Consider the following 23,104-nt stretch of genomic DNA (forward strand, 5'->3'; position numbering starts at 1 on the left):
TCATTTGTTAGATTTTAGAATACAAAACGTAGCTTATCCAGAGAAGATGGGAGAGGAGGATTGAGGAAGAAGAAATTTTACTTTGGCTAAAATTAAAAAAGGTTTATTTCCTCGTGTTTGGCATCATCGATGTTTTTACAATGAAACAAAATTTTTAAAGTCTCAGATGAAGTTTCTGGATGGTATCACAAACCGAAAATTGTCTCTTCTACCTTTTGTAAAAAATTTCTAGGGTGTTGTATATCAGGTTCCACTGGCCCTGTGCGTCGCTGCTCAGGACAATGCCTACCTTCACGCTGACACTTCCTTGGACTTTGAGCTGCAGTCTGATCATGTCCACTTCCTCCATTGTGCAAAGCTGATTAAGCTCAGACACTTTCTTGGACATCTCATCAATCGCCACTTCAATAGGATTCAGTTCTGTGCTCGATTGGCTTATGACTTGTATTCTCTTCTTCACGTAGGGGAACAGGTGACTTGCTGCACAGAAGCAATGCAAGAGAGATAAAAATTAAGGGTTAGTGAAGAGTCCAGGGTACCCCCGAAGGTCCAGACGATCGTGTATCATTTTTTTTGCACACAGCATCTTCCACCTGCACGATTTCTGTAAATGTGGGTTATTTTTCCTCTGGTGTCTCATATCTCTTAGCTTTTGGCCCAGCTACTATTGCCTGGCTTGCTCTTGCACGCTTGGCTAGCCAACAAGTCCTCATTTTGTGGGCTGGATTAAGGTCTTTCGAGTCTCTGAACACTGAAAAGATGATAGTTGCCCCACAACTTAAAATTCAAATAAAGACTATACTAAACCACACTAAAGAATGCTTCAATATATACTCAAAATAGCATATATTATAATAGTTTTGTTCTAATTGTTTTTTTTTAATGATAAAAGTTCTGGAAAAGTTTACCAAAGATGAATGTTTCCTATAATCCGGGTCTCTGTGATTCATGCATCTTTCGAGAAATCCAGGACTACTCATCTCTCAAGATTCGTCCAGAATACCCTTGCTCCTCTTTCTCCTTGATCTGCCTTAGGGGCCCCTGTCCTGTGCATTCCCACTTTCTTTCTCCTGCTATGCCCACCTGGATTTCTGGCTTTACTTGGCTTTTTCCTACCAGAGCATGAACACCTTGAGAGCCACAATTGTGGTCCTTTTATTTAAGTTCCCAGAAGAGTGCTCAGCACCTAGCAGGCACTCATCGAATGTGTGTTGAATAACTGAAAAGATGACTAGCTCATAGAATAGATCTAGATGGTACAAGAAGGGATGTAGGGGGGTCATTCGCTGCATTTAGTTTATAGATGAGGAGTCTGAATTCCAGAGTGGTGTAAAATCTGGCCCCCAAGCACACAATTCTGCGAACTGCTAACCCCGAAGTACCTGGGGACAGGCTCAGGGAGAGAGCAGGGGAAGGTTGGGAGTGCCTTTCCCAGGGCACTGACACCACCATGATCTTTACGGCCTTAATGCTTAGGGGGACCAGGTGCATAAAGTAACTCTGGACAATGCCTCTTCTGGTTGATTTCCCGAGGGAGGGGAAATTGCACCCCCCAAACATTTCTAGTTTAGCAGGTACCAGGTACTTGTCTGCAGGCCTGAAATGCCTCGAGATCCATGGAGCCCCCCAAATAGAGGGGTCTGCATGGCAGCCAGCGGCAGGCCCGGCACTTACTGGTCAGGACGGTGCGCCGCTTGCACTGCTCCTCCACCCCGCCGTGCTTCTTGCCCGACAGCGTAAAGGGCGTCTCAAACACGAAGCGGTTAATGTTGTGGTGCATTTCGAAATCTGTCTTCCGGTCCTCTATTTCCTTTTCCTCAAAGAACGGTGTGACATAGGTCACCTGGATGTAGGCATATTTGGGGTCCAGATCCTTGGGGTTTACCTGCATTAACACATTATGGTCCAGGAAGGCGTGGTGAGCTACAGGTGCTCCTGAGAGCAAGCGGGAAGCTCTGCATTCCACCAACCGGCATCCCGAGGGGCCCAACCCTGACCCCTTGGGGATAAATAGGCCATCCTATCATTTCAGAGCTGGGTGAACTGAAACCACAGGACAAGTAAGTGGATGGCCCGTGGTCGAGCAGCCAGATGGTGGACCGGATGGAGCCAGCCCTCCAAGTAGCTGAGGTTTTCCCAAACCTAAGTACCTGGCTATGGCATATCGTTTCATCTTTGATTTTCTTTCTCTTCTGCAATGAATGTCCCCGCTTGTCTAAAATACAAGCTTCTTAAGAGTAGAAATATATCTCTTTGTCCACCTACAATTTAGCCATGTAACTAGACTAGGCCCATGGGCTCTGGGCTTATAATGTGGAAGGAGGTTCTTGGCCTGTTGAGTGGATTCACTGATTCACTGATCTCATGATTGCAAATGTTTTCATTTTCAGTTACTCCAGTTCCTTCTCTTATCTGCAGTAAATCATCCTATATAGTTTCTTTCCTAACTCTGCTGTGGTGACTAAGCTTCTCAAACAGCAGCGGAGGCAGGCAGGAGGTCCCAAGAACAGCCAGGGAATGGCTCTTGCTGTTTTTCAGGGTTGAAGGAGATGATTCTTGGACTCTTTTCTAATGATCTCTGGAAGAATTTTCAAACTTCCTCCAGCTTTCTCCATCTGTTTACCCACGCGCTGCCTATCCAATTCCAGAGATTCGAGGAAGCTCAAGAACTTCTTTGTAATGCGCCTAAAAATTACACTGTAACATGAGTATAATTGCAACCACTTTGCAGATTAAAAAAAAAAAAAGGAGATTCAGAGTGACCCCCCTGTTTCTCCAAGAGGGATCACCAGCTGGTAGGCGGTACTGCGGTAGAATGAAGACTCCAGTTGTCTCACACCACATTCAACATTTTTCTCATCCCACTAGAGCTCTGTCTATGCATCCTATTTAGGAGAGCCACTATGAGGGTGGTTCCAGTTCTGTCCACCTTCATGGGGAAGGGAATTGTACCTTCCCAGCTAAGGGGGAGAACGAGGAGCACATGGTAAGAACTTCTGCCCAGACCCAGCAGTCTCAGGCCCAGACCCCTCCAAATACCAGTTATGTATAAGAGGACAGAGGAATAAAGGCCTTTTCTTTTGTGGCCCAGTAGCGGCCTGTACACTTGGGCACAAACCAGCTTTTCCGGCTCCCTTGCTCTGCCATTCTCTTCTATCCAACCTGTATTTCTAAGACCTGTCACTCTAAACACAGCTCCCTGCCTTCATTCCTCCCTGGCATCACCTGCGCTGGGCTTCTCAGAACGCCCTCTGCTTCCAGCAAACACCTTCTCACTCTGCAATTCCCAGATCAGACATTCTTCCTCCATGAAGCATTGCCCAGCCAAGAGTGAGCTGTTCAGGGGGCCCTGAGCTTTCTCAGTGTGGCTTGGGCCAAGTCTCCCATGGTACTTCATTGGACTCTATTTAATGAACTGTCTATATGTATCCTTCTCTTCTTAACCCCCTGTGAACTGTGGGACTCCATGTGTCCCAGCTTCTAACTCTGGGCCTGGCATGTAGTAGGTGCTTAATAAAAGTTGGCTAAATGAATGAGAGCATATGAGAAGAATCTGAGTAATCTAATCTGAGGATGTAAGCATTTGCTTCATGGAGCCAGGAGGCGGTTAAATGGATGTTCACAGGTTAATACAATGTAATCAGCAAGTCCGCCACTGTCACAGAGGGCAGATTTCAAAATTGGCATGACTAAAAGACCTCCATGCCTGAATAAATATGTTTTGCTGTTTCCTCCAACTCCACCATTGGGCTCAATCACTTTAACCTTAGATTGCTGTTCAAATGCAAATAACCTAGGGCAGAAGTAGAGAATTTGGTAAATTGTTTCTAAGATTACCTAAAAGTTACTTGAATAAACATGGATAATGTTATTGACAAAAACAAAAAACAAACAAAAACCAAAAACACTAATCAGCCAGCCAATAAACAAGTAAAACATCCAAAATAGTTGAGGTGGTTTACTTTGCACAGTCAAGCAGAAAATGAAAACTTTAACAAATATAGTTGAAAAAAAAGTTAACTCTTCACATTTGCACGGATACTTATTTTTCTTTACCTTGTTGGAATCCTGGATTATCTTCACATTGTCTGCTCCAAATTTATCTGCATAGAGCTTGAGCAGTCTCTGGGAAATCTCTGAGAGGCCCGTCAGCTTAGGCTCTTTATAAATGTACTCTTTACCTTCCTCTTCTTCAAAAAAGCCCTATGGAAGAACATAACGAACCACCAACTTTATTAGGGAACTTGAATTGCAAAGCACAAGCAAAACAAAAACTCTTTACTTAAACAATACATCCAGTCTTTCGTTGTCATCCAAGCCATTGCTTAGCACCCTATAGAATTCACAATCAGAGAAAATGTCAAGTAAAGAAAACAAAATATCATGTTAGAATCTGTCTTGAATGAAACATTCCCTACCAGGCTAAAGAGCCTTATGAGATAATCTCACACATATTTTCTCTGTAGAAATCAATGGATAAGACCTGCTTGCATATATTTTGGGAGAAGAATGCCCTCATGTGGCAGCTTGGGGAAGGACATAAAGTCTGGAGTAATTTTTGGCTTTTTAAATAAGATCTTCAAGCCTTTGAAACTAGCATAGGAAACTCTGCCTGCCACTCACAGGTATCTAAAGATATGCTTCTCGCATCGTGTTAGATACAAACCCATAATACTTTGGATCATTGTCATAGCAGAAATGACATCTGGTATGCTCCCAAGTACTGCTATTTTAAAAATAACTGTAATATGTCTTAAGAGGCCTGATGCAACCATATGCAATTTCATCACTCGGTTTACTCTACTAATAGATCTTTTACATTCTTGCAAGGCTATTTTGGAAATAGTAACCACGCCATCATTCTTATGTCATTGGGACAAGTAGATTTTAGCCTCTATTAATTGTAGTTATCTGATTTGAAACCAGGAGGAAGGGAAGATTCTGTTATTTGAGGATAACTCAGTGAGGCAATCTCCAAAACTCCTTCTTTTTTGAAGAGACATAGAAGCCTCTTTCCTGTGGAATACACATGACCTCAGACTACTAGATTAAGACAGGAGTTAAGAACCCAAGCATATACAGGTTTCTCCTGATTGCAGAAAACAGCTTATGAAAACAGCTTGCAAGGGCCATGTGAAGATAATGGAGGTCAGAATCTTAGCTGTACTTTTTTTTGTCTAAAAAAGATATTGATTATATGTAAAAAAAAAAAAAAAAAGAAAAAGAAAAGAAAGAAAAGAAAAAAACCCCACCATGCATAAAGTGCTCTAAGGCTGTCTTCTTGGCTAATAGGAGTGACCTAAGAATAATGATCAAAGGGATCCCTGGGTGGCGCAGCGGTTTAGCGCCTGCCTTTGGCCCAGGGCGCGATCCTGGAGACGTGGGATCGAATCCCACATCGGGCTCCGGGTGCATGGAGCCTGCTTCTCCCTTCTGCCTATGTCTCCGCCTCTCTCTCTCTCTGTGTGGCTATCATAAATAAAAAAAAAAAAAAAAAAAAAAAGAATAATGATCAAGATGCACATCTGTATGGGGCTTTATACTTGCAAAGCACTGTCCTCCAGGGAAGCCTGACCCCTGTGAGCAGTGTGCTTTACCTCATGGGTGGGCTGCTACTGAAGACCACTGAACAAGGCACGTTTGCCAGCAGAGTTCTTTCTTGTCAAGCAGATAATTGCCTGTTTCCTTGTGCATTTCCTGAAATAGACTTTGGGCTTTTTTTTTTTTTTAAGATTTTATTTATCTATTCATGAGAAACGGAGGCAGAAACATAGGCAGAGGGAGAAGCAGGCTCCTCACAGGGAGCCTGATGGGGGACTCGATCCCAGAACCCCAGGATCACGAGCCAAAGACAGACGCTTAACTGCTCAGCCACCCAGGTGTCCCAACTTTGGGCTTTTTAAAGGCAGAGAAGCATCTTTGTTCAACAGTGCACGTTCAGGGTTTAACAGGGTGCCTGGTCGTTAGGGGAGCTTCACTCTACATTTGTCGAATGAATAAACACATGAGTGAAATAGTTCTCAGAGGGCATACATCTTAAAAGGATATATTTGCACCAGGTGTAACTGGAAAAGATTCCACGGATTTTCAAGAGGTTTTTATTTTATGATTTCCTTGCACGTGTTCAAGACCAAATACAGCTGAATGTATGCGTTTCCTGACCCCGAGCTGCTAGAAGAGGGGCTTCGAGTGTCGAAAGCATGAAAAGCAGCTCGCTGTCACTCCTCAAGGTTTGGTAGGGGTAAGTGAGGTCTGGCTCGGTTCCCTCGTGACTTCCAGCCTGCCATGATTTCTCTGTTGTCGTCTTTGTGAAGATTTGTCTGATTCAAGGTCAGAAGTTAGTGGCTGAAACTGACAGACTGACACATCAGAGAGCCACGGCTCCTGAGGCCATCAGCCAGAACCCACTCAGGGCAAGAGCTGCAGCAACATTTACAACTTCCTTTTCAATAGGAAAAATGTCTCTAAGTTCCAGGAAAAAGATTTTCTCACCATACTGAAAACGAGCACAAAGAGGCATTTCACTGCGAATTTTTTCCTCTAACAAATTTCTGATTCTAGGGGGAGTGGGAAAGGAGAGGTGGGAAGCAGGATTTTCTTGTCATTACCATGACCATGTGGCCTTGGCCGTGACCTGTGACTTTCTTTCATCTCTGCTCCTTGATTTGGGGGATGGGAAACAGTAGAGGCTCAGAAATCTAGGGGGAGGCCCTAGGAACAGTGCCTGGCACACAATAGGCCCTTGGTGTTGATTAGCTGTGATGAGGAGGATAGCAATAATAAAGAACATTCTGTGTCAGTAGAGCAATTTGAGCTTGGCTAACATGCAGAGAAACAGCTTAACTGAGTTTTGAGTGCTTAAAAATACACACCTTCAGCTTCTCTTGCATCAAAACTACAACTTTCCTTATTATAAAAGGTCTATGGATGTTGATTTCAATATTTTGGTGCGTGATTCATCAGAAAGAAATTGTGATTATTTATTTATATACCTTGGGAATATCAACCTGGTGGGACTATTTTCTAAAGTACATAGAAAGGAGCTGGAATAGCAGAATTAAAAGTTTAATCAGCTGTCTTCCAGGGATCGTGTAAGAGCTTTTGGAGTCAGGTCAATGGCAATTCTGAAAATATTTGGAATCTGTGCCTACCTTTTACCAAGGGAAATTATCAAAGCATAGGCCACTGAGCCACAGGGCATTGTTTTAAGGAAGTTTTCAATTTCAGCTCTGTCTATGAAATAAATGATTTATAAGTAGGGACTCAGGTGACAAAATTCCAGTGTTTCTCTTGTTTTAGCCCCAAGGTTATGAGAGGACTGCATTTCAAGGCAACAGGAAATGTGCAATTCCCTTGCGAGTTCAGTTTTCTAAATGTCATTGTACAATGTGATAAATGTTCTGATCAATCGTTGTTAGGAAATGGCACATATTCTAGTTAAACAAGGACTTTGAATCAGTAGAGTTAATATGCATGGATTATGGAACTTGAAGACAATAGATGATGATAAAAATGCACTTCAGTAAACTGACAACTAAAACCATTGACTCTTTGACTCCTTCTTAGATGTTTTTGCAAGTTCTTGCAATGCCCTTGAGTCATTATTGGGATGTCAAACATAAGTGTCCGTGCCATTATACTTAAGTAATTTGAAACTCACAAACAAAGGAATGCATTCAAAGAGGAATCTTGTACATAAATATGGGTCAGAAAGTATTAATAATGGGCTAAAAACTAAGAGAAGCTACAAGAATGCAGAGAAATATTTTTCATATAAATAGAATCCTTTCTTCCTATACATATTTTGTATAATTGTATGTATTAAAATGCACATATTTTATATCAATGACTTTCACATAAGTGGGAAGCCAGAGGATGTATCAGAACCCAGAATGGAGGAGATTTTTCAAACTACACGTGCATCTTCCCTCCTCCCCTTAATCTCTTTTCTTTCAAGATTCTGAGATAGATCTACAACCATGTAGGCGTGAATGAAAATCATGGATCTATATTCTTTGGTCAAGAGAAGAAAATTGCCCCCAGCCTTTCATTTATTCATTCTGAGAGCATCTGTTGGTTTAAATTATGCAATGGGCATTCACTTGCTTCCTTACATGCTAAATATCAGAGTCTAAGCATTTCATTGATTACAGCTGATGTTCGATCACTACTGCTGTTTCATTACTCTGGAAATGAATACTTCAGGGACACTTTGGAGGGTGCTTTATATAGGCTGCTCTGTGTAAAATTTCCAGTCAGTGATGCCAGGTGTCACATTAGAAAACTCATGCTATGTAAGACTTGCATTTTTAAAGCTTCTGCCATGAAGTAACAGTTTCCAACTTGTTTTCTATTGCCTGGCTCACTGCAGACAAAATATGAACTACTCTAGTCAACACTATGTAATGAAAGTGCTATCCACATGGAACACTAAAATATTTACCCAAGGGCCTTGAGGAGGCAAAGAGCCCACTGCATATTATATTGCCATAATCTTTCTAGCATGATTGCAAGACATGCCAATTTAGATATTAAAAGATAATTTTACAGAGACATAAAGAACCATCATGAAAAAGAAATTATTTCTGGCCATGGGGATTATGCTAATCAAGTAGTTAAGAGTTTATCTTAGATCTTTGGAACCTTCATTCTGCACATGTCCAGGGAAATGTTCAAAACTAGTTGGTATTTTTTTATCATCCAGTGTAAAGTGATGTGCACTGTCTGCTCCTGTTGAATATTATAGTTCACTTCACACTATCCATGTGGTGTCCTGGGACAGGTATTTGAATTTCACTTGACAGCCAAGGCTCTAAATTGCTGTATATCTAAGATCCCCATTAGTTTTTGTTCAGACAGCTGGGGTTTGAGCTTATAAAGTTCCTGCGTGGGCAGGTACTCAGGTCTGCAGATTTAACAGAACACTTTTAAGCTTAGGTTGGAATTTTTAATCAAAGACAATTGAGAATGCTGGCAGCACACACATACAAAAAATAAATAAATAAAGCCAGGTGTGCAATCATCACACGTTATTGAGAAATCTGCAAAAAGAACAAAATTAGGTCATTTGAAAGCATCTTTTCCCAGTTCTTCCCCTTTGACCCCCTCAGTCTATTTAGTACAAGGGTTTTCAAGTATTCTTTTAGTAGGTGAGTTAAGGACCCATGACCCCCATTTTACAAATGAAGGTAGAAAATACTGGTATGGACATAGGGAGGGCTTATAGAATTACAAAAAAGTATTTAGCGGTCAGAGGAGCAGAGCTGAATGTGGACAATGTGTGGATAATGCAAGAATTTGTTTTTCCAGCTTATCAGCAATAATTATGTTAGACTATGGTGATTCACTTTTGTAGGTAAAAAAAATGACTGAATATAGGCACTTCTACATGGGTTACATAAGGAAGAGAATTCTTTTGTGTCACAGAGCTCTAGGTGCTGGTATGTTATTTCTGCCTCTGCTGGCTTTCCAGAATTTCTTATATCACTTCTTCCTGCTTCTTAGGAGACTTAAGCTGCCCTAGTGGGTCAAGATTTGGTCCACTGGGCATCTTCCGTGTTGAGCATTAAGACCATCATCTCTGAGAATGCTCAGAGCTCCCCACCACAGAGAGCCCTGTTTCTCCACAATACTTAATGTGGAAAGAAACAAGGTCCTTTCAAGAACCTCGGAATGTGCCCATCAATGGCCAGCACTCCAACTTCTAGAACTCTGACCACCATGCCCTTCTTCATCAGCTGCAATTCACAGTGGTCTGAAATGAGCAGAAAAACACTCATAGTAGGCCTACTCTACACATACTGCATGTATGTGGTGCTCATATTTATCTGGGTGTGGGCACAAGTGTATGTGTGCTTATGAAGGTTTTTAAACTACATTTACCTTTCTGTGGAATGATAACATATGTGAAAAATAAATGATACATTTTTGTAATTCAGATAACTGGAATAAACAAAATTTAGTTCAAGAAAGGCAGGGTGACTCCAAAATGAATGGAAGCTGGATTATCTCACCTTTGTACCAAATGTTGAGTTGCACAAAAAAAGTTAACGTTCAGTTAAAACCATACGGAGGGAGGTGTGAGAATTATTAGAGCATGCAAATGGAGAGAGAGATAACTTACCACAGCCTGGAACCATCAAGACCAAAAGAAGAAAAGAGTAAACATGCGCATTAAAACCCGGTAGGAAAGCAGCAGGGTTTGTTTCTACCTGTTTAGCATCCCTGTATCAGATATGGGCTGGAGAAACCGTCAGGTAGGCAATCTCGTTTTCAAGACCAGACCATCATGGCAGCTTATTACTTCTGAATTGGAAGAATTGTCTTAAGGACTGTAGCTTTGAAACTTGGTTAGCTGAGGACACATCCTGTGTGTCACTTCTCTGCTCCTCAGTTAGCCCACAGCTACTCCCTGAAAACCCTGGCCTTTCCCCTGCAATCTCTCAATGCCCACATTCCCTTTCCAGTGGGGTGTTTTGCCATTTGTCTTGCTATTGTTTCACCATGGTCAAAAATGGCTTAATTTCTTCACAGTGTTCAAGATAGCATCCCTTATCTGTCTTCTTCTCCCCCGTGGAGACTTCCACATTTTCTCCCTGCAACGTTCACCATCACTTCAAATAGTTCGGATTCTTTTCCTGGGACCCTACACATGTCGACATTTAGGTCTCTACCTGTGGACCATTTCCACCAGCTTTGTCTCTCTCTGCAATCCTGATGATGCTGGGCAGGGAGGAAAATCTGAGTTGGATAATTTAGAGTAAGTGGCTAATGGGTGACACTTCCCTTTCTAGGTAGAGAGGAGCTTATCTTTATTAATTCAGAAGTTAGTTTTTCAGCTGCCTTTGGGGATTAGGGGGAAATGGATGTTCTTCAAGGGACTTTAATAGGAAACAGTCTAGAATAACCATACTGGATTTGACTTGTTCAGCCACAGCCTTCAAAGAATCTGAGGAGGAAAAGAATCTGTTGGCAACACTGCCTTATGTGGGGGGGGGAGGGAACGAAGGAAAATGAGAGGGCAGAGTCATTCCAACTCTGAAAATAAAAGAATGGAATGTTCTCCCACACAAGTCAGAGTCCGAGGTATGCCCGCTGCAATATAATGGTGTCATAAGCCTTCTTGAAAAGAAGTGGGATGGTGCCTGGGTTTGCTCCAATGAAAGCTCTGCTCAGAAACATTCACAATTAATATAGATTATGTTCACTTAATTTTCCAGCTAATGGTATGGCTCACTAATATTATTCATCTGGTTCGCTGCTAAAGTTTCAGGAAGCTGGGAAAGATAACTCAACAGTTATATTGACCTACAATACGGGTGGGGGGTGGATAACACATGGTGTTCTTCCTGGAATCAGTGGTAGTCTAGAAGGAGAAGGAAAGAAAATGCGTGATTGTAAAAGACTCATGGCTTTGACATGGTGGAGGCCTTAGAAATTCTTTATTTCCCAGGATGCTATGGATTTCATTTCTCAAAACATGTTCAATTTCATTTCATCTTAACATATGATGGGAAAAGTATAATCAGATATTTTAGGTTAAATGGAAGGAAGAGGATGCTGAAAAAGAAATGCTCTCCTTTCAAAGAGTTAGAAAGCACTGGTTTAACTTGATCTGTATTAAGACCCATGGATTTCTCTGTCCATCTGTTCCATTCACTACATTCCTGTGGACAAACACACAACCCTCACATCCAGAAAAAAACCCTCCAATATACCCAGACACACCCACGTCCTCTCAATCCCGTGGCAGATGGAGTTGGATGTCTTATAGAAAATGAAAGACAAAGTTTCCTTGTTTCACAGAATTTAGAGGCCATGTTGCTTCTGGTGAACTTACCTGCCCATAAAATGCTACACGATAGTAGCGACCAAACAGCCGCTTTTCGGAGTTCACCACCTCTGCAACTTTGAGGTATGATCGATGAATGTCGTAGTAGAGCTCTGATAATTTCTGAAACCATAAATCAAAGGGTTTCATGAAGGTGATGGTGACATGAAAAACAGGGCATTTCCGATTTAAAAATTGTAAGTAATTCATCCACTTAAAGCAGGCTGTTTTAACCAATGTCTGGCTTCAGAAAACATACCTTGAAGTCTCTCTGCTTCTCAAAGACAGCAATGATGGGTTTGTTGACATCAGCGATGAGTTCGTATCGCTCAGACTTCCAAAGAAACTCCACGCACATGTAGAGTTGCTCTACCAGGATATGCTGCAATCGCCCAATTCAAGATGAGATTTTACATGATTGTGTAAACAGGGTGTATACACATTGTGATTCAGATTACTAGGTCCTCTAAGGACCTTATTTTCTCATTTGGCACCTTTAAGTCCCATCAATGCCAAGATCCAGTGCAAAAGTCTGGAGAGCTTTCATATATGTCCCATCCATCTGCATTCCCACCAGGGTCACTTAAAAAGTTGCTCTCATTGCCTAGATTTATAGTGGTTGGGTCTTAGACTGGCTCCTTTCCACCCTGAAAAAAGTTTGTCCTTAAGATTCTAAACTCTTTGAAAATCAGGATTATGTCTTATTTATCGTTGTCCTCTACCCTTAATTCAATGTCTCACATATACTAATGGTTAAATATTCAGCTGCGGGTGCCTGGGTGGCTCAGTCGGTTAAGTGTCTATCTTTGGCTCAGGTCATGATCTCTCTGGAGTCCTGCACTGGGCTCTCTGCTCAGCGGGGAGCCTGCTTCTCCCTCACCCTCAGCTCCTCCCTGCTGCTTGTCCTCTCTTTCTCACTCTTTCTCTCTCAAATAAAGAAATAAAATCTAAAAAAAGAAAAAAAAAAGGAAATAAAATCTATAAAAATAAATAAATATTCAGCTGAATCAAATTATATACTCAATGAAGCAAGTGGATAACACTGTTGGAATCCTTTCAGCATTGTCTTTGAGGAAAAGATTCTTAAACAGAATTTGAAATAGTTAACATAAATATGTAGTTGTATTACTGTTTATTTGCAAGGTATACTAAATTAAAATAAAAGCATATACAAAATTTAATTAAAATCTGCCCCCAAACTAGTTTTCTGAATCCTTTTTTTTAAATCCATATAACACTGAGATTTAAACAATTAGCTTATGGAATATTTTTACTTGATGAGGGAGCTCTGTTTGCTTTATCAGAATTATTGCTATATAATTGCCAGTAGAAAGCTTCTTTTGATTAATGAAAAATAACCATGGTTTGCAAATCAAAAGGTTTTCTGCAGGAACCAGTGAGCCTTTCTGTTCAAGTGTATTTGTAAACAAATTTTCTAATGCGTTAAAAAAAAGTGACCAGCTCAGAAAATTTTCAGATCCCTCAGGACATTTACCAAAGGACTAGGGACTTCACATCTTATAGAGGAGCAGACATCATAAATTTGGGTCCATCCTAGAGAAGTAAAGTTTAGTTTAAATATTCATTGAAAATTACGCTTTACCTATCAGTGGAATCTGATACCTGTTAATCTCAGCTTAATGCTGGCCTGTTTTTTACTTAACCTAAGTCCTATTATACAGTAACTTTATTTGATTTCTGAATAAGATTTTCTTTTCCATATTCAGCTCAATGTAACAGTTCAATGCATCTTTTTACTCGTTTACTATACACTAGATCATATTGATCTAACCTCATTGTATGGTGTGTCTTGCATTCCCGAATCTTCTTTCATTGCTCCTTCTTCTTTAATATTTGGTGTAATGCTCAGAAAAGCTGGCCAGCCCATAGAGAACATGCCTTGAGAGGACCAAAAATGCGACATTATTATTTGACTCAAATCCTGTTTGGAATAAATAATGCCTTTCTTCATGATGTTACAAGTGGTAGCACAATAAAACTCACAGGGTCAAGGAGATGGATAGATTAAGACTGTTGATAAATAGTCTCTCCCGGGGCAACCAATGATCCTATTTTATAAATTTGTACCATTTTTCAGGTGACACATTTTCTTTTAGGAGCTGGCTTGGAATTATGGACAGAATACAGAATTTGTAGATAGACATGGTTCCAGGCTTCTAGTTTAGCCAGACTCTGAGCCTGCTTCTCCCATTTGTTAAACTGAACATGTTAATATCTATCTCAAAGGATGGTTGAAGGGATTCAAAACATTAATATTTGAGAAAACACTTGGCATGGTCAATGCATTATGGAAACAATGCTTATTACTTGCTAATTATCACTCTTTTGCATTATCTGGAAACTCTCTTAAATTTTCTTAGCACCATGGCTACCAAGATAAAAAGAAAAGATCTAGTTCTACAGATAATATAGAAAGACAGTTGAGCATGGGCAATGTCCCCAGAGGAGGGATTGGAACTGAATGGTGGGGAATTGAGTAGTTAGGAGCACAGCTTAGAGTGACAGACCAGTCCTTGAACTTTGGCCCCATCATGAGCTAACCATGCACCCTGGGTCAGGTTGTATAACTTCTCTTGTTTTTTTCACTTGAAAACAGGAGGCAATAATAGCACCTGACTCAAAGACTCATTACTGGAAACTAACTGAGATACCACCAGTGTAGAGCCAAGTGTGAGGCCTTACATGGAGCAAGTGTTTTAAAAACTGTAGTTAATACTTCTGTGAGATGTTTCCATTTTAAATAATTGCCTCATTAGCTATGAAACTAAATGATCACTCCCGAAACATGCTAGAAGTTATAATTAGAATAATTGTTGCAATCTAATCCTTGCATTTAAAATTCTACTTTCCTACTTTTTAAGATAATAATGTTCCTTCTGTAATTAAACATGTATTAAAATCTATGACAACTGATTAGCAGGGATATAGCAGAGAAAGTCATGATACATTTTTTTGCAGGATGATGATCATTATTACAGTGATACTTTCTGGAGTTGCTTATATTGCCTATGTTCTTATTATGTGCACATTATAGTTAGGGGATGTTTTCTCCCTCTGACTTAGAAACATCATAATATAAAAGTATATTAAGGACTTCAGATATATGCCAATGGATCTATCTATCTATCTATCTATCTATGCTAATGTATCATAAAAAAATCACCTTCCTTAGAGCTTACTAAACAAATATATTGGTATGTTATAATCCAATATCATCTTAGATGTTGAAGTAAGTATTTAACATTTTTTTAATATTAAAGTTTCACGCAATATTTTGGGATAGAAGTTTCCACAATTTCTCAAACTGACACCTAGTTTTATCAGGTTTATTCATTTTTTGGTTAGGATTTGTAAGTCTTTATGGAATTTTATGGTAACTGATGATGACACACACAGGGAAGAAGGGTATGTTAGACAAAACAATAATGATTTTGATGACTTGCATATAAAAATGAAGCTAAATCGTTAAGTGTGGAATCGTTAAGCAGGAAGATCTCTGATTTTTAGGATGGACATGAGCCATGAAGCCAGATCTGGTTTCCTCCTCAAACAAGTGACCTCATTGTCTCATTGTTCACTTTGGTCCTTTGGTTCAAACGTCTTATCCACTGAGATTCTTTAGAAAATATATGCATAGTTAAAAGAATAAGGGATTAATTTTGTTCCCAAAATATTGTAACTGAAGTCCATTTACTTTTTGTTCAGTTATTTTTATCTTAATATCTAAAGATTCATTTTTGTTTTTCATACACTGAATTTTCCACTACAGTTTGAAAGTGAAGAGAGTGTTAGGAAACAGATTGCAGGCCATAAACTTTGGGTTTGAACAAACTTTTGGGAGAGAAAACAGATTCAGTGGATTAACCATGTTACCAAATTTTTTTACAAAGAGTAATTCTTTAGTTATTGTTACAAATTTTTTCATCAGACTTTAAAGATGAAATATTCTTAATTAAAGGAAACCAATACTGTGAATTATCATGTGTTCTAAGTTGTCCAACTCAGTTTATACTTTTAAAAAGGAAATGGAACATGTTGATTATATAGAGTCTTGCATATATATTTTTGGCGTTTCTTGTTTTGAATGAGTCGTCTTACTACATTTTACAATTCAAATGGATTTCTCTTGCAATTTTAAATAATTTCAGAATAAAATCCCAAGGGCAAACGAGTATGTAGACTGGTAACAAAAATGGCCATGACTCATAATCCTAAATCTTGGATAAGATGAGATTCTATTTGCAGAGAGTTTTTCAGTTCTAAACTTCATGAATTCAGGTAGATTTCGGAATGGTAGGAGCTTCAAGCTTTTACTGTGGGAGGTATGAAGGTCTGAGATAGTTTTTGCTTCTAAGGATACTCTTAAAAGTTTCATCCAAGTAAACTTTAAGCAGCAACGTGATTTCCTCTGCACTGTTCCCATGGGGATAAATGAGTTTATGCGGGAGAGTTAGATCACTCACTTCCTCCACCAGGAGCTGTTAGTAATGGGTAGCTATCACAGGGGTGGATATCCTCCGGGAGCAGGGATGGTGTGCATATCTTTTCCATTTTCCAGTAACCTATGGTAGTGCAAGATGAGGTTAGGACATTGCTGCATGATGTTGTTAATAAAAGCTTATGAGACTCTAAATGGTTAACCAATGAAACATTCTCATTTTGAACTAAGAGGCTGACCAGTTAGCCTTTTTGTACATAAAATAAACATTGATAATGGCACGAGAGAACTAAAATGTGAAGTACAGAATAACTAGAAATATCTGTGACAATTAATGTTACTTAATAAAACATAATTGAGATTAATACTACCTAAAATTAATATGTTAATTTTAATTTATGTTTAAACATGTCAACTTCTCGAATTTCCTCCCTGCCCATGGACGTCTTACCCTTTCTTTTCAGGTATTCTGCAATGAGGGCAGCGATGTGGATGTAGCACATTGCAGCCTGTAATAAGAAAGAAAACAGTTTTAGAGGAAAGCACAGCATAGATTTTACTATTTGCTTAATTGGACAAATCTTCCAAGGTGAGCTGATATTCCATTCGGTGAGAATATGTGGAGGCATCCTTTTAATGAAAGAATCAAAAACAAGAATTGATTTGATTTCCAAAAAGTTCCCAATCAAGAATAAAATGCCTCTTTGAGAACTTTTGTTTGTTTATCTGGATGTAGTTTTCACCTGAGCTGACCTGAAGAATTTTTCCATAGAATTAGCTTTCTTCTTTTTTTTTAAAAAAAGATTTTTATTTATTTATTCATGAGAGACATGGAGAGAGGCAGAGACACAGGCAGAAGGAGAAGCAGGCTCCCCGATGTGGGACTTGATCCCAGGACCCCAGGATCACAAACTGAGCTAAGTGTAGATGCTCAACCACTGAGCCACCCAGGTGCCCCCCCTTCCTTCCTTAATATCTAACGTATATATTTTTAAATCCACTCTCTTTTCTTGTTAAAACTACAAGCTAGAGCATCAGGATGGAAATTGGGAGTAAAATTAAGCTACCTTCTTACCTTTTCTACTTCCAGCAATGGCCCACCTTGGAAAATCTACTTCCTTTAAGATGGTCACCTCGACAAGGTGGTACTTGACTAAACCGTGCAGCATTATGTTACATGAGTGCTCCTGCCAACCTGGTCATATGGTGATTTTACTGTTCCCTAATGTCTCCTGAAAAGCTTTGAACATTGCTGACCACATACATTGCTGACTTGCTGAGGGGTCCACAGGACTTCAGCTTTTTCCTTCTAAGTTTTATGGAGGGATTTCTCCATTCTCTGGACAGTCCAAGGGAACTGGAATTTCTCATTCTTGTCCCATCAAATTGCCTCCAACTGTGGTTTCTGATTGGCTCTATTTCTATCCCAGGACCCCTCATATACATTTAGAACAACTTCAGGTGTTAGGATTATCCCAGATAAATTAATCTCTTCCCCAAAGGGGCATATCTCTGAGAATAAGACAAATTTTTCCATTTGGTATCTGGAAACCACTTGGGGTCTGTGAAACCGCTGTATAAAAATCCAGCCAGTGTTTAAATTGACATTAAAGAGTTGGTTATTGGGCAGCCCCGGTGGCCTAGCAGTTTAGCGCCGCCTGTAGCCCAGGGTGTGATCCTGGGGACCTGGGATGGAGTCCCGCGTCGGGCTCCCTGCATGGAGCCTGCTTCTCCCTCTCCCTCTGCCTGTGTCTCTGCCTCTCTCTGTGTGTGTTTCTCATGAATAAATAAATAAAATCTTTTTTAAAAAAGAGTTGTCTATTGATTTATAACCTTCCCATAGTGCACTCTCCTCACATGGCTTGTGGGAGTGTTAATATTTCCATCACCAGTTCAGACTAGCTGCAAATGAGGACAGATTACCCCAGCCGGAGATTACTCACCATGGTGGCAAGCTTTCCTATCGGACTCTAATTACAGGGAAGACATTTTAAAACACAGAACATTAACTTATATAATTCAATTTCCAGACACCCTTACAACCATCTTCCCTTAGTCTTAGGCTTTTAACATTCGGTCTGCATTGCGTATCCTACAATTACAGCTGATACCAACAACTCTGGCCTTTACTTGGTACCATTTACATGGAGTCAGGCATTCTTGAACCCTACGTGCAAATTTAATGCCCATAATATATAATTGGGTCATATCTAGACGAGTGGAAAACTATGGTAACCTACTGTAAATGAAAATCCCATCATTCTGATGAAGAGGACAATGCCAGTGGAGAAGGACTGAGTCTTTGCTGATTACCTCGGATAAGTCTCCGTTTCTCGCGTGAATCTTGGCCATGCTTTCCAACCATGTCCTCCGCAGCTCAGGGGTGCTTGCATAGGAGTTTGCCAGACTGTACTGGAGATCCACCAGCATCTCGGGGTCCTTCTCATGTTCCTTCATCTGTGCTGTTGCCATCAAAACAGTCCTTATACGTTTCGTCAGATCTTTCACCTCTGCTGGGAAGTAGCTGTTCTTTGGAAAACAGAGAGCCTGGATCATTATCTGTTCTAATTCCTCAAGTAGGTCACTTCAAAGTTATGCTATTAGTTATGACTTGGCATCACAGTTTGGTGCATTCTCTATATTGTTCATAAACATGTACTTTCTTTATATATGCATTCCATGTACTGTGATTTTACACATTTGACATTAAGAACTGTGGTAGACTCCATCTTATCTGCTCATCTAGCTTCTTCTAGTAATAGCATCCTGATTGTTCTTTGAGGAGCTCTCCTCTCTGACTATGGTTCATGTGATTTGAAAGCATCTACTTCATTCATAGGCACCAGTGGGTAGCCCCCCAAACTGGCCTGGCCACTCATATTCTTTAATCCCTCAAGCCAGTGATCGGTTTAGGAATGGTCATATGATACAAGGTTTAGACCAAGAGATTCAGTTCTGGGAATTTGATTGGCACTATTGAATGAGGTGCTTTTTTTTCTTTCTTTCTTTAAAGATTTTATTTATTTATTTGAGAAAGAAAGGGAGAGAGAGACAGCATGAGCTGGGGGAGGGGGAGAGGGGCAGAGGAAGAGGGAGAAGCAGAGTCCCTGCTGAGCATGTAGCCACATGTGGAGGTCAATCCCAGGACCATGACCTGAACTAAAGGCAGACACTTAGCTGACTCTGACACCTAGGGTGTCCTGAGGTGCTTTTTCCACCTATAGGATACTCCAGTGTCCTCAGAATTTCTAAGAGAGTAAGCTCACGGGGAGAGCCTATTCGTAAATGAAACAAACAAGGAGGAAAATTGAACTGAGAGAGAGAGGCAAAAATGAAGCAGTAGGGGAAGGGGACCCAAAAACATGATTATTTTTTAATTAAATACAAAACTTTCTTATTAAATTGTTTTTTCAATTTTACACAGAAGTAATTGATATATACTACTGTACGAGTTTAAGGCATGGCAGTTTGATTTATATATATTGTGAAATGAGTACCACAATAGATTCAGCTAAGTGTCATCTTCTTATATAGGTGCAAAACAAAGGACAGAAAGAAAAAAAAGGAAAAAAGGAAAAGAAATTCCCCTTATGATGACAACTCATAGATTTTCTCTCTTAACAACTAACTTTTCTATATAGCATAGAGCAGTGTTAGCTGTAATCATCATGTTGTACCTGACATCCCTAGTACTTATCTTACAATGAGAAGTTGGTAGCTTTTGACCACCATTACCCACCCCCTGCCTCTGATAACCACAATTCGGATTTTTTTCCCATGGTTTTCAGTTCTTTTGTCAAGATCACACATATAAGTGAGATCATACAGTATTCATCTTTCTTTGATTTATTTTACCTAGCATAATGCCCTCAATGTCTATCTATGTTGTCACACATGGTAGGATTGCCTCAGTTTTTAAAGCTGAATGCTATGCCATTGAACATATAAACGACAACTGCTTTATCAATTCATTCACTGATGGACAGTTAGCTTGTTTCTATGCCTTGGCTATTGAAAATAATGCTATTTTGAATATGGGAGTGCAGCTATCTTTTTGAATTAATGTGGAAACAGTTTAATCCCTGGGTTCAACCATGACTGATGCCAGCCCTTATCCCTGGATTTTTCAGTACTAAGACTAAAGGAGAAGTCTTCAGAAATGTCTAGAAGAGAGATTCAATAAATTTGACCAAGAACAAGATTATGAGAGGATTACTGTATTTCTGGATGTTTGTGGTTAGTTTTCTTGTTATAGCTCATTCAATCACACACCTTGCAAATTCCACTTAACAGATGACAGACGGACACAGTTACAGCTGATTGTCAATTCAAACAAGCAAACTCAATGTAAGTACTCAGTTTAAGTCTCAATAAACAAAATACAGAAATTGTATTTTTTATGATTTTGATATTTCACAAAAGATATCTGTTTCATTTATTCTTGTCTTTGAAAATATCCATAAAGCATTTCTTACTTTCATCTGCTTGTCTCCATTAGCAAAATTATTGGTAATTGCAAGGGAATGTTGAAACCGAGAGCCTCCAATCCCGGCATCTGCTATTAACTGGCTTACAGCCTTGATGAGCTAGAAGAGAAAAGAACAATGAAACTTCAAAAGTGGTAGCTCAGAAATAGTAATTTTAAAGAAGTCCATTGGACTGGATGAATGTATCATTGATTGTTCCCTGTGAGTTCAAAGAATAGCATCTTTATGCATTAAATTTTTAGAAGGCCATATCATCTAGGGCGTTTCCTATAATTTTAAATATTTATATAATAAGGAGTTATAGAGGGAGGAATCTTGGGATGCCTTAAAGAAAGACATTTCTGCATGCAGAATCTGGTGGGGTTTGGCATCCTAGAGATAGCTATGGTTTCCTGAGTCGTGTATTCTAGTTGATTCTGTTCCCTGGAAGAAGAAGAGAAAAGTCCAAGTGGGACTACGGGTTTTGCTGATTTCTTCCCAGCTACCCTCTTTCTCTGAGCAAGAGCTGAGTGTGCAGAGAGTCTTAAAGGAGGGCTCCTCTACTGGTAGAGGAGCTGGTAGCTTTTGCCCTGGGGCCAGCAGGCTTCTATCAGTGTTGGAACAGATAAGTGGTTTTCACCACAGCATTAATGAAAATTGGCAGCACTTACTTGTAAGTGGGATCGGACAATTGACTTCTGTTTGTTAAATTCAAAATTCTTCCTCATGAAAAAGTACAGAAGTGCTGATGCTTCAGTCTGCGTTGACCGTGACCTGTGGTTACAGCATTTCAGGACTTCATAGCAGAATGATCCACACAGGTCGGCAGGCCCCTGAAAGAATGCTGAAGGAAACTATGGAAATAGAAGGACTGGTTAAAGGTGGACATGCCTTCATTTTACTCTGTGTATGCCGAATTTTATAATTCCTTAGAACAAAATCCACCTTTTTTTTTTTTAAATCTAGTGTTTTTCTTCTATCTGCAAGTGGAAGGATAGAATTGTATTTATTTAAGTCTATAGTAATATTTCTCTTTTTTCCTAGAAATAATCATTCTCTACATGATAAGTTTCCCATGTATCAATAACCAATGACAACCCAGAACCAGGGACTGAGAGCTTTGAAATGCTTTCTATTCACCCAACATCGTCAAACCAGAGGGATCCTCAAAGGTGGTAGCTCTGTCTACTTAATGTGGCAATGGACATCACATTTGATGATGTGCTTTTTACCTTTCTGCCACAAATACTGAAAACCAAAAAAAAAAAAAAAAAAAGCTAGATGTTAATTTTATTCCATTTTGATATCCCAGTGGATTGGCTGTCAAGGCTGTGAACTTATTTTCAGACCATGAATCAAATGGCTTATTAAAACCCCAAAATAGTCTTATAAAACCAAATAAAGCAAAATAGAAGAAAACAAGTCTTCTTCCTCCACAGGATTATTATGTGTTTATCATCATCCTTCCCAAGCTTTAATTGGAGCCAGGAAAATGCTTACCTTGCATACAAACAGTCTTAAGGAGGCAAAGACATGCTTCAGTGCTGTGGCTGACTGGTTGACTTGGAAAAAGAGCATGTAGGTATCAAACACCCTCTTCATCATTGAGTTTTGACATTCAGATTGTTGGAGTTGTCTCTAGAAATTTAACACAGAAGTTAATTAGGATGAGTTAAGGGACAACAGTATTCTTTCAAAAGATATTTGTTGTGAACCTACTATGTGGTAGGCATAATTCTGGGTGCTGCAAATAGTTTTGAGTAAGAAAATAAGGTCTATGTTCCCAGTGAAACTTACAAAGCAGTAATTGAAAAAAAATTACTAAGTAAGAAAACAGAGCAGAATGATAGGATATAATAAAAAATAATTGCTTTGGGCATAGGATTATGCTAGATAGGGTGGTTAGTCAAGATGTCTTTAATGGATCAACTGACATGTGAGCTGAAGGAATTGGCCATGGGTAGATCTGAAGGGTCTGAGAGAGAAACCGTTAGTATCAGGAATATGAATTGGGAAGAAGCTTGTGAGTTCAGATTGAAAAAAGGAGCAGAGCAGCCTGAGCATGGGGTATGGGGTGAGATCAGGAGAGAGGTAAAAGATAAAGTTATAGAGAGGCAATTCCCCAGGCATTGGTAGGGCCTTTAGGATGTCTGAGATTTGGCTGACATTTTCAATGAGCAATAAAGAATTAAAATATGGTTTTTTCTTTTTCTATCACCATGCTGACATTTTACCTGAAAGCGGGCTTTCTTGGCATGATCATTGTGTTTGGCATCGATTTTATTCAATGGATCCAACTGTTCCTACTTCAACCCCGAACATCTATGAGCTCATTAGATTAAGCTAATA

At 39.7% G+C, this 23,104-nt stretch overlaps 1 protein-coding gene across 12 annotated transcripts in view; it reads right to left on the minus strand.

Annotated features, from left to right (window-relative positions):
* DOCK10 (dedicator of cytokinesis 10) overlaps positions 1–23,104 on the minus strand; it is a 260,102-nt gene that overhangs the window by 7,036 nt on the left and 229,962 nt on the right. For 11 of the 12 annotated variants that reach the window (XM_077868996.1, XM_077868993.1, XM_077868990.1 and 8 more), the window contains 12 exons: positions 22,256–22,393; positions 21,427–21,609; positions 20,765–20,875; positions 18,603–18,818; positions 16,741–16,798; positions 16,315–16,413; positions 13,623–13,729; positions 12,090–12,212; positions 11,840–11,953; positions 4,057–4,203; positions 1,675–1,885; positions 290–480 (listed from right to left, as the gene is read on the minus strand). In XM_077868996.1, coding sequence (XP_077725122.1) covers positions 290–480; positions 1,675–1,885; positions 4,057–4,203; positions 11,840–11,953; positions 12,090–12,212; positions 13,623–13,729; positions 16,315–16,413; positions 16,741–16,798; positions 18,603–18,818; positions 20,765–20,875; positions 21,427–21,609; positions 22,256–22,393 — 1,698 coding nt within the window. The remainder of the gene's footprint in view (positions 1–289; positions 481–1,674; positions 1,886–4,056; positions 4,204–11,839; positions 11,954–12,089; positions 12,213–13,622; positions 13,730–16,314; positions 16,414–16,740; positions 16,799–18,602; positions 18,819–20,764; positions 20,876–21,426; positions 21,610–22,255; positions 22,394–23,104) is intronic. The other variant, XM_077868994.1, reaches the window with a different exon arrangement.

Source organism: Canis aureus, chromosome 24 (genome assembly GCF_053574225.1).
Source record: "Canis aureus isolate CA01 chromosome 24, VMU_Caureus_v.1.0, whole genome shotgun sequence".
NCBI classification, from domain to species: Eukaryota; Metazoa; Chordata; class Mammalia; order Carnivora; family Canidae; genus Canis; species Canis aureus.